We start from the raw sequence: 16,960 nt of genomic DNA, 5'->3' as shown, positions 1-16,960 counted from the left end.
ACGCATCCAATGGGATATTCTTTTTCCAAGTGACACTTGAAGCAGCCTGTGACTTGAGGCACTTCATACTCTCCTGGCGTTTTCGTTTAGTTCATGGTGCAGTGTAGTTAACAAGGTTTTAAGCATCGCTGGAGAGGTGTGCTTCTGTATGCTCTGTTGGTCTGCAGGCAGTTGGATGAGTTGTATTTGTCAAGTACACGGTGAATTACTTATGTGTGATTATTAATACAAATTATACGTGTATGTGCATATATATGAAAGAGTGGACTGATATTTATTGCCTATCTATTTTCTGTTGTATATAAAATGGATACATTGGTATTGTGCAGTTTACACCCGGGAGTGTTGCAGTCAAGCTTGTTTTAGAACATGGACCACTCAGACTCTGTGTAGATATCTCGTGTACCAGTAAAAGTTCCTGTTTAGTTCTTTACTGACATCTTATAGATCTTTGGAAGCTCACTGCTTGTGACTGGAGAGAATATTGAAACAGAAGACAGATCATGAGTCACAATGCTCTAAGAGAAAAGAGATGCTCAAGATATTTCCTGGAAGTCCATGCTGGGTGTTCAGCCCCGTGATTTCTTGAGCTCAGGTCTTTCTCTCAACTCTGGGCATTTTATTTCTAATCTGAACTTGTATAATTAATAAGGAGAACTTTCAGGAAACAACCTACTAAAGAAGGACATTAAAACTCATTAGAAAACAAGTGTTCTAATGATACCACTGAGCTTATTCCAAGCTCATTTTTACTAATTTTTTTTTTTTTTTGTTTTTGTGTTTCTGATAGCATCCCTTCCCTGTTCTGAGTTTACTTTTAAAAGATAAAGATTTGGGGAGAAATGTTGTCTTATTTGTAGAACAAAATATATGAATAAATTTATCTTCTATAAGGTGAAAATTGTGAATAGAAAACCTCTTATCTCTAGATAAGTAATTTCTTTTTGCTTTCGAGACAGTCTCACTATGTAACTCCTGTAACTTATGGAGATCTATCCTCCTGCCTCTGCCTCCTCAGTGCTGGGATTAAAGGCATGTGGCACCATGCTTGACTGTTCAAATATTTTTTTAGTTAGTTGTTTAGATTATTACCATGACTCTGCCTCTCTTGGTGGTAGGAATTGTGGAAGTTTACATATTTCCCACATATTCTGTAAACTTGTGTGTGTGTGTGTGTGTGTGTGTGTGTGTGTGTGTGTCTTTGTCAGAGAGAGTGTTCTGTACCCGCTTCAAACACAAATTAGTTTGTTTTTGCATAAGTAATTAAGTAATTCATTAAACATGATACAGTCCCATAGATAAAAAAGGCTAAATAATGAAAACATCTCCCTTCCCGTTTCCTAACTCTGTACCCAGGAGCAAGCTCTGTTACACTTCATTTGTCCTTCCAGATAAAATTTGGGCATATGTTAGGGCAGGCTTTTTAAATTCTTTATAAGCAAAAGTGTTTTGGAACAAAAGCTTTTAAAAGCTTAAACAACCCCTTGTTACCACACTGTACATCACCAACTGTAACATTTTCCAAAGTCAGCTCCATTAGTGTATATTTTATATTTCTATGTACTTTGCTGTGAAAAACCAAATGCTCATTAATAATAAGTAACAAACTCACTGCTTGGAAGCTTTGATTTTGGCATTCTGTTCACTCACTCCGCTTAAAAGTCCTTTTTTCAAAGTGAGACCAGCCAAAACAGTTTTAGAATGAATCTGTTCTATTTTTATGACTCTCATTGTGTTCCATAGAACCAGTGTCACAGCCATGCGTGGGCTTCTGTTGAAATAGCCGAGAACTTGTTCTCTGCTCAGCTGGCTGCATTGGGTCCGATAGGCCTTAAGCAGTTGACATTCACCTTTAATAGACCTCATTAGGTTTCCTGATCGTAGTCATTCATTTATCAATATTTGCTGATCATCTCCTGTGTGCCCAGACTTATTCTAGTTCCAGGTTTTAGCAGGGAACAAAGTTATGACCTCATGAAGCTAAAATTCTTGGGAGGGACATAGACAGTGAGCAAGGTAGTTTGTTCATAGTAAGTGATGAGGTACAGTAGGGAAGGGGATTAGGAAATGCCAGGCTTGACTGCTTTAGACATGGTATTCAAATAATGTCTGCTTAGTAGAAGACTTTGAGTCGACATCTGAAGAGTCAGAAATCTACCAGGAGGGTGTATGGAAGAGGAGATTTCCTGCAAGGGGATCGTGTCAAAGGCTTTCCTGTGTGGGAATTCCTGCTGTTTGTTTGTTTGTTTGTTTGTTTGTTTTGAGACAGGGTCCTTCTATGTGGCCCTGGCTGTACTCACTCTGTAGACCAGGCTGGCCTGGAACTCAGAGATCCTCCTACCTTTGCCTCCCAAATGCTCCCAGTACTGGAACCATAGGTATGCCCTATCACAGTAGAGGTGGGGGGCAGCACAACTCTTGAATGGTAAGTAGTGTGTGTGTGTGTGTAGGGTGTGCAGAGGCCAAAAGAGAACATTGAGTGTCTTTCTCTGTTGCTCTCCACTTCTCTGACTGAACCTAAAGCTGCCGATTTCTAGTAAGCTGGCTGACCAGCAAACACTGGGGATCTGTCTCTATTCACCATAGTGAGGTTACATGAATAGCCACACCCAGTTTTTGTAGTAAATGCTGAAGACTTAAACTCAGGAGTTAGGCTTGACTCACTTTCTTAATTATGTTCTTCAAAGCATAGATATTTTAAATTTTGATGAAGTCCAATTTGTGAATTTTGTCTTTTGTATGGTAGATTCTTAAGAAACCACTGCTTTATCTGAAATCACAAAGATTTATTTACTCTCGCTTTTTCTAAGAACTTTAAGAGTTGTATGAAAGTCTGACTCATTTTGAGTTTGTGGTTAAGGTAGAGGCCTGACTTTTCTTTTGCATGTGGAATTTAGCACTTTTCTTAAAGAGACTGTTCTTTTCTCATTGAATTGTATTGACATTTGTGTGGAAAATTATACCTGTATGTAAGTGTTTCTACTTCCATTTTGTCATTGATCTGGATCTGTTCCATGCCAGTACTGTACAGTCTGACTACTGCTTTGTATCTTAAATCATGAAGTGTGCCCTCCAACCTTGTCTTTTTCAGAATTGCTGTGGTTATTCTGGGTCCCTTGCATTTCTACATGAATTGTAGGGTCATCCTGTCAGTCTCTGCAAAGAAGCCATCTGAGACTGAGTCTGTACATCACTCTGATTCTAGTCCGTCAATATTGGCAAACTTTCATGGCCAGATAGTAAATGTTGAAGGCTCTGTGGCCATCAGAGCCAGTCAGCTTTGCCATTGTAGCATGAAAGCAGCCACATGCAATATATAAGAGAATGAGTACATAAAATGGAATTTCTTGTGATTTCAAGTCATGAAACATTCTCTGATTTTTTTAATGTTTTATTTATTCTTCAACAGTTTCATGCATGTACAATCTTTCTTGAACTCATGCAGGTTCCCACTATTCCCTTCCCATGTGTACCCCCAACATGTCCTCCCACCTCCATGTCTTTTGTTTTTAATGACCTACTGAATCTAGTTAGTGCTGCCTGCTGGAATGGAATGTCGACTGCTCTTGTGCAGGTCTGAGGCAGACTTTTTCTGTGTAGTCCTGGCTTTCCTGGACCTCCTAGCTCTGTAGACCAGGCTGGCCTCAAACACACAGAGATCTAAATGCTTTTGCCTCCCAGTGTAGGGACTAAAGGTGTATCCCGTGACCCCGTTCTTGTGTTGTGAGCATAACTGCAGTGAGTTCATGAGTACAGCAGCCATGTCCTGTCCCTTCCCTTCCCTGAACCTTGGGCATGGGTGTTGATTTAGGTGTCACAGTTAGGCTGACAGTTCATCAGTCACCAATTCTCAGTATACTTTGAGTCTTTGAATTACTGCCCACTGTAGAAAGAGGTTCCTTTGACCAAGGTTGACATAGCACTAGTCTATAGGTATAAACGGAAATATGTACTCTTGTTTATTTGGTTGGCTGGTCTTTGAGACTGGGTTTTTCTGTAGCCTGACCATTCTGAAACCTACTCTGTAGACCAGGCTGGCCTTAAACGCAGAGATTTGCCTGTCTCTTCCTCCCAGGTGCTGGAGTTGAAAGCATGCACCACCACATCCGGTTCTCAAACACAAATATTTGGAATGTAGTCTAAGAACATGTCTATTTAGCAAAACAACAGAACCAGGGTCCCCTTTTAGCACCTGTAATCTCCTTCCCCTGAGTCATGGACTTTTGACTAGATTTATACCTTTGTGGTGCACACTGTAAGGGTCATTTTTGAGTTATACATTCTAGTACCTTCCATCGCACTCAGCTAACCCATGAGCCGGAAAGGCTCTGGTGTAGTCGTCCTTTTCTATGATAGAGAGTATATCGTGGGCAAATCCAGGCCTTGGCTCTCTAAAGTGGGGATAGTTGTGAGGATTGAGGAGGTGATGGGAAGTCCTGTCCCCTCCTCATTTTGCTAGCATGGCTGATATGGTAGTTCTTTGCATGTAACTCCTACACTGGAAGGAGCTGGATGGGAATTGTTTGGTTTTTAGTCACTAAATCCATTGTATCAGGACCATGGCAAGTACTTAGGAAGTACTTGGTAAATGCATAGAGTTATAACTGTGCTTGGTTAAACATACAGCACTTTTCATACTTTCTACTTTTGTTTTTCGAGTTAAATATTTTTTTCTACTTACCAGTTTCATGCTTTAGAAACTTGTTCTCTTAAAAAAAAAAATGTGGGTAGGCTGCGCATGGTGGCCCACATATTTAATCCCAGTACTCAGAATCTCTGAGTTTGAGGCCAGCCTGGTCTACATGGAGAGTTACAGGACAGCTAGGGCTACATAGTGAGACCCTGTAGTCAAAAAACCAAAACCAAACCAAAGCAAAACTTTGTGAGCTGGTAAGATAGTGAAGTTGCTTTCTCCCGTTCTGAGTTTGATCTCTGGGAGCCATGTAGTAGAAAGAGGACCAGTTTCTACACGTTGTCGTTTGATCTCCATGTGAGTGCCACAGCGCACACACAGTGTATTAAAATGTACATGTATAACTGTAAAGTTTATTTACCACTAACAGTCAGACACTAGCACTGGGGCCTCAGGGGCCTCTTCCTGCAGTGCTATGGGAGTGTACGCCTTTAAAAACCTTGTTGGGGTTTCCTTACTTTTTGGAGACAGTTATGACAGAGATTAAACTTGGCCTTGAGCAAATTTCACACACATTCAACTACTGAACCACAGTGCCTATTCAGTTTTGAATATCGTATGACTAGAATCATACAGCTCCACCCATTCATAGCTCATACTTTGTATCACAGCTCCTTTTCTTCAATGTTAATTGGTTTAATATTTACCCATTTAGTTAGTTTGTCTGTTTTGTATGAATATATCCTGTTTTCTCATCTTATTAGTGTACGTTTGGGTTATTATGCTTTGACAAGTGCTGCTGTGAGGATACCTTCTCCTATCCTGGCCTATCTTTTCCCTCAAAGAAAATGGTGCTTTTTTTTTTTTTTTTTTTTTTTTTTTGAAAATGGTGCTTTTTAATGAGCAGTTCCTCATTTTGGTGAAGTCCAACTTGTCATACTTTTCCATTATGGTAAGTGCTTTTATTTCTTTTTTGATGAATTTTTCATCAACTCGAGACCATGAGACATTTCCTGATCCTGTTGTGTAAATGGCATATTGATTTGCCTTTCCTATTGAAGTTGGCTTGTTTTTGTGTGTGGTGTAAAACAAGCTTCTTGTTTGTCCTTCTAATGAGGATACTTCTTTTTTCAGCAGTTTCTTCCATGTTCTGTGTGTATCTCCTCCCCTTTATTGTTACTAAGTTAATATTATTAAATGAATTCACATTAAGTAGGGTCTTTCTCTTTTTTTAAACTTTTTATTGATTCTTTGTGAGTTTCATATCATGCATCTCCCTGTCCCATGTCCCCCCCTGCCCTTTCAGCCTCCCCCTCAAAAGAAAATAAAAACAAACAAACAAAAATAAACAAAATATAGAAAACATCCTGCTGTGGAAGCTATAGTGTGTCACAGTGTGTCCCACAGTATATCCCTCTGTCCACATATCCTCACATGCAAACGATCACTGCAATAAGCATTTGTCTGGTTCAAGGTCTCTGGCTTCTGCCACACCATCAATATTGGATCTTCTCCAGGACTACTACTGGTTTATCCAGTTGTTGCCCTGTGTCATCAAGTTCTTGCAGCTTTGGGTCAGCAGGACTGGCTGGACATGTACTCCAACAGTTCACAGATGACGTAGATGTTGGGGTGGGCCTGGGTGGTAGTTGTGCTGGTCAGCCTGGGAGCTCTCCAGCACCGCTCCAACTAGGCCAGCCAATGTAGTGAGGAGGGAGAAGGATATTCCCCTCCCCAAACACACACATGACCCCATGGAAGACGAGCAGTGGATCCAGCTCTCCCTCATCTCACCCTGAGGCTAGGTCACCTGTGCCCCTGCCACCATACTGTGCTGCCTCAGTGAGGTGAAGGGCCTACTCTCCCGAGTGCTGCTGCTGGTGAGAGGTGTGTCAGCTCTCCAGAGTGCCACAGCCATTTCTGCACAGATACATGGTCTCAGGTAGCCACACAGACCAGGGACATTTCCATGGTTTCTAGTGGCAATAAGAGTTATAGACATCACATCAATCCCTGCCATTGCATGGCCATAGACCCAAGACATGGCCCTCGGTTGCAGCAGGGGCTGGGACTTCACCATGGTTTCAGGTGGCAGGGCTGGCTACTCAAAACAGGGCATCCCTCTTCACCATCATGTCTCAGTCCCTTCTCTTGTCATAGCACTCAGACTGTTCTGCTTCGTTTTCTCTTCCATCTGCCCTCCACACACTTGGACATTGCAGAGTCTCCTGCTGCAGGCAGGCCATGATGCTGGTGTGCCTCTGGTGACCTCTTCTGCTTGTGCTGTTTGGCATGGTGGCAAGCAGGCCTCTAGGTGTCTATAGCTACTCGTGTGGCATGGCAGCAATGTCCTCCCCACACTGCTTTCTACAATGTGGCATGGCAGCAATTTCCTCCCCACACTGCTTTCTACAATGTGGCAGGCAGGTTTCTGGGCTTCTTTTCCTGCCAGTGCCGTGTGTCATGGCAGTGGGTGAGTCTCTTTTTTTTTTTTTTTTTTTTGAGAAAGGGTTTCTCTTTGTAGTCCTGGCTGTCCTGGAACTCGCTCTGCAGAGCTGGCTGGGCTTGAACTCACAGAGATCTGCCTGGCTCTGCCTCCCAAGCGCTGGGATTAAACGTGTTCGCTGCCACCACAGGCATGGTAGGATCTTTTGGCATACTTATTCTGGGGTTGTTTAATCTATTTAAGACAGCTTTGTTTTGTAGCCCATGCTGGCCTTGAGCATGCTGGGATTCTCCTGTCTCTACTCCCTGCATTGTAGGATTGAAGATGTTCACCATGTTTGGCTCTAGTTACCTTAAAATAAGGACTGTCTCTTGCTAATAATACTTTCCATTGTACAGCGCAGAGGCAGGTTGATCTCTGCGAGTTTTAGGCTTGATCTACATCGAGTACAGCCAGGACTACAACAGACACCCTGTCTTGAAATAAAACAAAAACACCAAACCTTTCTGAAAGTGGTCTAAGTGTGCAGCAACACTCATGTAAGGATAGGACTTGACAAAAATAAGAGAACAACTGTCAGGGAATCAGAAGCTATGAATTCCTGCTTCAGTCTGCTGTGTTTCCTATGGGCAGGACAGCTTCTAGACCTCAGTCTTGCCCCCAGCATGGAGTGTGCATGTGTGGAGGAGGAGGAGGGGGGAGGGGGGAGGAGGGGGGAGGGGGAGGGGGGAGGGGGAGGGAGAGGAAGAGGAGGAGGAGAAGGAGGAGGAGGAGGGGGAGGGGGGAAGGAGGGGGGAAGGAGGGGGGAAAGGAGGAGGAGGGGGGAGGGGGGAAGGAGGGGGGAGAGGAGGAGGAGGAGGGAGAGGAAGAGGAGGAAGAAGAGGAGGGGGGGGGAGGGAGAGGAAGAGGAGGAGGAGGAAGAAGAGGAGGAGGAAGAGGAAGAGGGGGGAGGGAGAGGAAGAGGAGGAGGAGGGGGGAGGAGGAGGAAGAGGAAGAGGGGGGGAGGGAGAGGAAGAGGAGGAGGAGGAGGGGGGAGGAGGAGGAGGAAGAGGAGGAGGAGGAGGAGGGGGGAAGGAGGGGGGGAGAGGAGGAAGAAGAAGAAGAGGAGGTGGTAGAAGAAGAAGAAGAGGAAGAAGAGGAGGAGGAGGAGGAGGAAGAGGAGGAGGGGGGGAGGGGGGAAGGAGGGGGGAGAGGAGGAAGAAGAGGAAGAGGAGGTGGTAGAAGAAGAGGAAGAAGAAGAGGAGGAGGAGGAGGAGGAAGAGGAGGAGGAGGAGGTGGTTGAGAAGGATGAGGAGGAATGTTTTTAAATTCCTTGAACAGATCAGTCTACCCTCTTAATGTGAAATCACATTGTTAAAAAAGAATTTTATTTTTAATTAGGGTATGTGTATCTGTGTGGAAGTCTATGCACATGAGTGCATGTGCCCTGAAGAGGGTATTGGATCCCATGTTTCTGGAGTTACAGATGGCTGTGAACCACCTGATATAGGTCCTGGGAACTGAAATTGTGTTCTTTGGATTAGCAGCAAGCACTCATAACCATTGAGCCATCTTTCTAACCCTCCGTAATCACATTTTTAAAATAACAATCAGTGTAATTCCAAAGTTAAGAATTTAGATATGAGGGCCTGAATTTATATTTTTAGAAGTAGCTCTTAGATAAGTTAAAAGACTTGTTACAGTGTGCTTTAAAGTCTGTGTTTTACATGCCCCCACAATTGTGAGCCTGTGTAGAGTGCTTTATTGCACACTTAGGATAGTCTGGCTGAAGTTTGTTTTCATTTTAAAGATGTGGTTTCAAGTGGTTGAAAAGCCAGGCTTGCTTTTACCCTATTGATATAGTTCCTACCCTGAGCTATCTTATTTTTCATAAAAAGCAAATCAGTCTGATTTACCTCTAAAAATCCCATCTAATTTCATAAGGAATGAAATAGCTATAGATATTTATTTATTTATTTATTTATTTATTTATTTATTTATTTATTTCATCAGGTTTTCTTATTGGACAGAATGCAGTTATTTCAGACTGGGACCTAGGCCAGGTGTGGTGGTGAGGGCTGCAGTTCCAGCACTAAGAGCCAGAGATGAAGCAGGAGGACGACCTTGACTTCTTGAGAGGACTGGGCTGAGTTGTAGGCCAGACAGGAGTGAAGAAGAAGAGGGCAGATACTTACAGAACTCAGCTGGAAAATGTATGCCACACAGTTTCAGCTTTGTCATTTCTCTTCTCTTTTAAACTACAGTTCAAAGGGCCAGAGTTCCTTACAGGTTGGAGAACATTGGTAAGGAATGAATGAGGTTGAAAGGTAGCCTGAGGTCAAATTGATTTGTTATTTTGAGACAAAGTCTTGCTATGTATATTCAAGGCTCTTCTCAAATTCCTGATGCTCCTGCTTCAATCTCTTGAATGCTGCCAGGTTATACTATTGGGATCATATTCTAATTGACTGAGAAGTCTGTGATAGAGGTCCTGGCTTTTGACTTGCAGAGAATACCAAAAGGATTTTCACTTTTTGATATTCCTTGTTAGTTTCCTCTCTGTTCTGAGGGTGCCTTCTGACCCTCATACTTTAAATAAGAATATTTGGCATGCTAAGAGGAGACACTTGGTATAAGGATGTAAAACTACCTTATTCTCCAAGGCTTACTGCTTCTGACCATTAACCTAGGCTTAGTTCTCAAAGCTGCTGGCCTCCATACAATCTAATTTATGCCTCGAATATTTTCAACTTCTAAGACTTAACAGCTCCATAAGCTCACCCTTTCTTGTTCTTTCTAATCTCTGGCTTGCTGATTCAGCTCAGTTAGCTGTCCTGGCTCAAATACCTCTCTAAGCTGACTGTTTCAACCTGGCTTCTCTCTCTTGGCCTCTCCTGAATTGCTCTGCTAGGCCTCATGCTAACTTTGGCAATCAGTTCCAATCTTCTGGCTCCTTCTCATTCTCTGGTTCACTCTGTCTTCATCTGTGTCTAGCTTGTTCTCTCTCTGCAACCCGTCTCTCTATAACTATCCGGGTAAAGCTACCTCCTTCTTCTCTCTGCCCTCCCCCAGGAGCTCCCCCAGTACCTCCTCTAGTAGCTTCCCGTTCCTTTCTCTCCTGGTGAGAGTTGGGCAGATCTAGTCTATCAAATCTTTCTCTGACTCATCACTTTGTCTACCACTCAATTAGACTTCTACAACCTAATTTTACCCTCATTGTTCGGGATTAAAAGTGCATACTAAGAGTGTGTTTGTGTTTGTATTCTAGCCAGAAAGGCTTAGGTGTATGCTAAAGGCTTAGCCACACCACAGCGAGAAACAAGTTGGTTTTGTTTTTTGTTTTTTTCCTTTTTTTTTTTTCTTCAATAAATAACACAATCTCAGGGTTCATAGTGTGTGATCACATACTCTGCAACATTAAGTCTTGGATGTTCTGGCCTGAATTTTAAACCTGGCGTCATGAGAGATGGATTCTAATAGAGGAGTTGTGCTGCTCTTAGAATGTACAGGGTCGGGCTGGGGATTTAGCTCAGTGGTAGAGCGCTTACCTAGGAAGCGCAAGGCCCTGGGTTCGGTCCCCAGCTCCAAAAAAAAAAAGAACCAAAAAAAAAAAAAGAATGTACAGGGTCAGAGTACAAGTGCATGAAAAAGAGGAACAATATCATTATTGTAATAGCAAGTAGATGGCTTGCTTTTCACGCAAAGCAGGTACTTAATAACTGTTATTTGGATTTTAAGTCAAACTAGCAACTATTGGGAACTTTATGTAGTAGTAAAATTTTATGATGTTAGAGAAGGTTAAATTTTCCCTGAAAAGGGTTTGTTCAGTTTGCTGGGAAATAGTTTGGAATGAGGTAAAAAGAAAAAACTGGAGATTTATCTTTTCTTTGGTTGACTGTGATAGTTTATTCTCCTGCTTTTGACAGTGACATCTTGTGATGTAAATCTGTGAACAAGTGATCTTTGCATGTGTATGTGTGTATGTGTGTGTGCTTCCTCACGTATGTGTATGAGCGTACTTGCCGTGGACCTGTGGGAGTTAGAGGACAACTTTGGAGAGTTGCTTTGGTTGTCCTAGTCAGGGTTCTCTAAAGGAACAGAACAGAAAAGAAGCCTATGTTAATTATTGTTCTATTGTGGTGAAACACCATGACCAAGGCAACTTATAAAAGGAAACATTGAATTGGTGCTGACTTACAGTTTCAGAGGTTCAGTCCATTATCATCATGGTAGGATTATAGTGCCATGGTGCTAAGAAGTAGCTGAGAACTCACATCCGATTAGCAGTTTGCAGGGGGGAGGGAGGGAGGGAGACAGACAGACAGACAGAGATACTAGGCCTGATGTGGGCTTTTCAAACCTCTTAAAGTCCACCCCCAGTAACAGACCTCTCCCAACAAAGCCACACTTGCTATATTTTTCCAGATAGGTTTATTAACTGGAACCAAACATTCAAGCATATGAGCCTTTGGGGCCATTCTCATTCAAACTACCACTATATATATGTTATATAAAATGTGTATATATGTATACATATGTTATATACACATTTATTTTTTTAAAAGGGGATTTATTATATTGGTTTACAAACTATGGTCTGGGTAGTCCAACAGTGACTTTCCTCTGATAGAAAGGCCAAGAATCCAGCAATTGTTCAGATTGAATGTCTCAGCAGTCCTAGTCTGGTGCTGGAGTCCTGGAAGATTCCTAGAGAGCTGTGGGGTCTTTAGTCTATGTTGGAGTTCTGAAAAAGTAGGTTCTAACACCAGTGAAGGAATCCTTCAGGGACAGGATAAATCAGCAGTTCTCAATATGTGGGTCATAACCCATTTGGGGGTCCAGCGGCCCTTTCACATGGGTCGCCTAAGACCATTGAAAAGATATTTACATTGTGATTCATAGCAGCAAAAATTACACTTATGAAATACTGTACAGTGAAAATACTTTTATGATTGGTGTTCATTATGACTTGAGGGACTTTATTAAAGGGTCTCAGCATTGGGAAGGTTTGGAACCGCGGTGATGAATTAGCTATAGAGATTGAGCACATGAGAGCAAACAGCGAAACCTTCCTTCCATGTTCTTTTATGTGAGCTGCCACCAGAAGGTGTGACCTACATTTAGGGTGGGTCTTCCCACCTCTAATAATCCAATCAGGAAAGTCCCTCACAGATATGCCTAGCTGCTTGGGTTTTAGTTGATTCCAGACGGTGTCAGTTAGGATTAGCCATCTCATTGGTCCTTTCCTTTCGGCCTGTTCTCTACTCCTCCTTCCTTGCTTTGTCCTTCTCCACTCCCCCATCTATCTATTCAAGTAATTTTCTTACCAGACCAAAGAATTTGAGTTCAGGATGTTTTGGATAAAGCTTAATTATTTCTACCTTTCTTTGCTCTCTTGGTTTTAGACTCTCAAATGTAAAGTTAATGATCATTGTTGTTTATCCTTCGGGTCTCCAAAGATTCACCCAAGAAACTAGTACTGATAATTACTTTAATAGATTCTCCCATGTTGGACATTTACTTTATTTGATGAGTTCTTGTAGAACGCTGTACAGGTGGGTGCTGAGTGCTAGTAATGTAGATAAGATGTGGTCCCTTCACCTTCCCTTATGGGGATATAAGCTAAGGAGCACTGTCTGCAGAATTGCCAGCAGGACCTGGAGAAAGGCCATTGGTAAATAAGAGCTTCCCCAAGGTGCCCAGTGCCTCAGATTGGACAGAACAGCAGAATTATGAGTTTTCATCTCATTGTTAAGATTAGCATTCTCAGGGGTTGGGGATTTAGCTAGGCAAGCGCAAGGCCCTGGGTTCGGTCCCCAGCTCCGAAAAAAAAAAAAAAAAAGATTAGCATTCTCCTTAAGTCATAGTTTGATAAGCTTCACTAAGTCAGTCCAAGGTGGCAAACCATAGAAGGTGCTATCATATAATCCTTTCGGGTCATCTCATGAAGGAGGGAGAGAGAGAATGAACATCAGAGAAAACTTTTTCCAGCTCATTTCTGTCACTTCAAAGAAGTAAGATGAATACTCCATGGGCCTAGCTATAATTGGTGTGCAGCTGTTGTTTTTTTTTTTTTAATCTTTTTTTTAATGTATGTATGTGTGTGGCGTTTGTATGGAGGCATACCTGTGTGTACGGGTGTGTTTAGAGTATGGAGACCTGAGATTGATGTCAGGAATCTTCCTCATCATTTTTTATACTTTGTTCTTTGAGGCAGGGTCTCATAGTCAAATTCAGGCTTTGTACTGATAGCCAGCTAGCTCAAGGACTCAAGTCCCATCTCTACCTTTCAATGCTCGAATCACAGGTGGCTACTGCCATTGTCACTTTGCATTTTAATGGGTTCTGGGGATCTGGATTCTGACCCCTTTGTACAGCAGATGTTTTAATTACTAAGTCATCTTTTCAGGCCTCATTCTCCCCCCCTTAAACTCCTTTTTAGCAAGTGATACAGCTCCATATAGTCATTTGTAACTACAGAAAAGTTGGCATGTTGACATGCTGCTTCTGTCAACACATACCTCCTCCTAAACTTGTCAAAGTCTGAAGGGATGTTGGGAATCACTTTATGACAACCCATCACTCCCTCTCAATAAGTTTCCGTTGTTTGGCAAATTGCATTTTGCTTATCTTTTAGCAGGTGAAGAGCGTTTGCTAGATTTCAATTCCAGCATTGCCGCAGTGAGCTTATGAGGATGGGAGGTGTGGGGAAGCCTGTGCTTCTGAAGATCATATAGGGACCCAAGATGCTGCCATGCTGTCCTGCACTCTTCTGACTGTCTTTATCTGTATAACTGACACTTGAGTGTTGGCGTGTTTGTTCTGATTGGAGGATGGTGGCTAGGACATGCAGATACAATAGGGATTTGTATATCACCTGCATTCCCAATCCATCTATGGGAGCAAGTTATGTGCTTGTTGCTAGGCAAATTTTGGTTACAAGTCAGCAGTCTGTGTACCTTTTAGGAAAGAGATGAAGGAGACATACTCACTGACCCTGGTACTTACAGATTCTGTACTGGCATAGTTGTCAGGCATTGGGTCTTTTCTGTGCTGGAAACCTCTGCACAATCTCTGTCACCAAAGTCTTACCATTTCGTGGGGCCTGTCTTCCTGTTTTCATCCCTGCCTGGTTGTTGGCACTCCACTTCCCCTTTCTCTGTGATGGGGACAATAAGCTGCTTTTTTCACATCTCTGACTTTTCTGAGTGGCGTGTGAGGAAGCTCTTGATTGACCTCATCTGTCATCATCCCTTCCTCATGCCGCCTTCTTCCCAGCATGGAGTTTATGACTTGCTATAGTAGCCAAGATGTACTTAGGAATGAATGAGATATAGAAACGAATGAAGAGTCACCTCAGTGGACGCTCATATCTTTTCCTTTGTTTTTTTAGAAAGAAGGAACTCTCAGCCACCAAGAAGGACCGTGTGAATCACTGTCTAACAATATGTGAAAACATTGTGGCACAGTCTCTCAGGTAATTGGTTCTTTAAAAAAGATTCATATGTTTATGAATATGAGTACTCTACTTGCATGCATGCCTGCGTGACAGAGGAGGGCATCAGATCCCATTGTCGCTAGGTCGCTGGGTACCAGTGCTGCGCCATCTCTCCAGCCTCTTCTTTTTGTTTTTGGTTATTTTTGTTGTTGTTGTTTTTCTTTCTTTTTTTAAAAGCTGTCTCTCAGGTAATTACTGAGTAGGGTGATGGTGCATATACCTGTAACCTGGCCTTCAGGAGGCAGAGGCAGGTGGATCTTCATGAGTTCAGGGCTAGTCTGGATTACAAAGTTAGTTTCAACACCTACGAAAAGAAATCTTGTCTCCAAAAAAACACCCCCCACCAAAGAAAAAACCCAGAAAACAAACAACAACAACTAAAGAAATGGTTGCTGGGTGGTGGTGGTGCATTCCTTTAATCCCAGCACTTGGGAGGCAGAGGCAGGTGACTCTCGAGGCCAGCCTGGTTCACAGAGTGAGTTCTAGGATGGCTAGAGCTTACACAGAGAAGCTCTGGAGCTGTATTTATATCCACATACTCTGTGTGTCCACTCTGGATGCGTTAGCATGCTCCTTGTACACTTAGCTGTGTCTCACAAGTCCATTTAGGCCAAGTGTAGTATAGTACATGCTTGTAATCCCCGTTCAGCAGGCTGAGACAGGAAGATCTTGAATTTGGAATTAGCCTGGGCAACATAGCAAAACCCTGCATCAAGAAAAATCCATTTAAAAAAAGGATGTTTTTACCACATTTGCAGCTGTGTTAAAAGGGTATCTGGGTTCTCACATGGGTCATGTTTTCTTTTTGTCATCTTATATGAGAATTTTAGCTATATGATAGTTGAATGGCATGTTGATAATTTAATTTGTATTCTTTTAAGCTTTATTTATTTTTATTTTATGTGTGAGAATGTTTTGTCCACATTTATATATTTGCTCCCTGTATGTGCCTGGTACCCACGGAGACCATAAAAGGACACTGGAGTCCCTGAAACTGGAATTAAAGGAGGCTATAAGTTGCTGTGTGGGTGCTGGGAAGCAAACCTAGGTCCTCTCTGCAAGAGCAGCAAGTGCTCTCATCCACTGAGCCTCCTGTTTGTTTGTTTATTTGTTTGAGACAAGGTCTCAAACTCACTGTATAGCAAAAGATGACCTTGAATTCCTGTTCCTCTTGCTTCTACCTCCTGAATCCTTAGATTCTAGACCTGATCTCTTAAGAGTTTCTATTGCTGTGATGAAATACCATGATCAAAAGCAACTTTCACTTAGACATGCATGTAAAAGTCCATCACTGATGGAAATCACGGCAGGAACCTGGAGGTAGGATCTCATACAGACTGTGGAGGGGTACTGCTTACTGGCTTGTTCTTCATGGCCTGATTAACCTGCTTTCTTATAGAAGCCAGAACCACCAGCCCAGGGGTGCTCCCGTCTACAATGAGCCTGGCCCTTCCCCATCAATCATTATTTAAGAAAATGCCCTATAAGCTCTTCTGCTTATAGTCCCATCTTATGGAGGCATTTTCTCAATTCAAGTTTCCTCTTCAGATGAGTTTAGCTTATGCCACATTGGACAGAAAATTAGCTAGGACACACACATACACATACACACACACACACACACACACACACACACACACACACACACACACACACACACGGTATTTCAAGAAAGAAATTTGACTGGGCAGGAGGCTCATGATTAGAGACTAGCTGCCCAGGCTTTATAAAGGTATGACTTCTTCTCAAATGAAAAGAGAAGAAGAAAGGAATCAGGTTGGGCTCAATGTTTATTTCTTGTCTCCTATATTAAAAGTTCATCTTTATTAGTTGTTATGGACTGAATGTGTATCTCCTCAACCTAGTCTATAGTCTATTGTTGAAGATCTAGTCCCCATGCTTTCGTGGGGTTGATGTCACATCCCACAAGTTAAAAAGCTTCGTCTCATGGGCTCTTCATGTACCAGTCACAGGCCCGTGGGAGGCCACTGAGTGGCTAATCAGAGATTTGTATAACCCTCTCTCAAGTTGAGGGGTTTGTGGTGTGCTAGGGTGGCTTGCAGAACTCAAGCAAATACTAACATTTTCTGGCTTGCTACAGAGAGTATATATATATAGTTCAGGAACAGCCAGATTATAGAGCTTCGGAGGGTGAGTTATGGGAAGGGAAGCATGGCACCCCTGTTCTCTTCTCTTCCAGACTTCTACTTGTGTGCTGCACAGACTCCAGTTACCAGAGCCGTGAGATAGATAGGTGCTGTGCTTTAAGGCGTCCAGACTGTGGGGTTTTGCTGTAGCAACCACAGCAGTGATAGAATAAGTAGCACATTGTCACCATCCACGTTGGCAGTCAAGATCATCAGAACTTTTGTCAGAGGAAAGACGCTCGGCCACCATAGACACA

General features: G+C 42.6%; 1 protein-coding gene across 3 annotated transcripts in view; it reads left to right on the top strand.

Annotated features, from left to right (window-relative positions):
- The window catches only part of Htt (huntingtin), a 148,969-nt gene that overhangs the window by 826 nt on the left and 131,183 nt on the right, over positions 1-16,960 (top strand). For all 3 annotated transcript variants that reach the window (NM_024357.5, XM_087582725.1, XM_087582724.1), the window contains 1 exon segment: positions 14,452-14,535. In NM_024357.5, coding sequence (NP_077333.2) covers positions 14,452-14,535 — 84 coding nt within the window.

Source organism: Rattus norvegicus, chromosome 14 (assembly GCF_021556685.1).
Source record: "Rattus norvegicus strain SHRSP/BbbUtx chromosome 14, alternate assembly SHRSP_T2T, whole genome shotgun sequence".
Taxonomy (NCBI): domain Eukaryota; kingdom Metazoa; phylum Chordata; class Mammalia; order Rodentia; family Muridae; genus Rattus; species Rattus norvegicus.
Note: the sequence above shows the minus strand (reverse complement) of the source record. Positions and strands in the feature narration are given on the sequence as shown.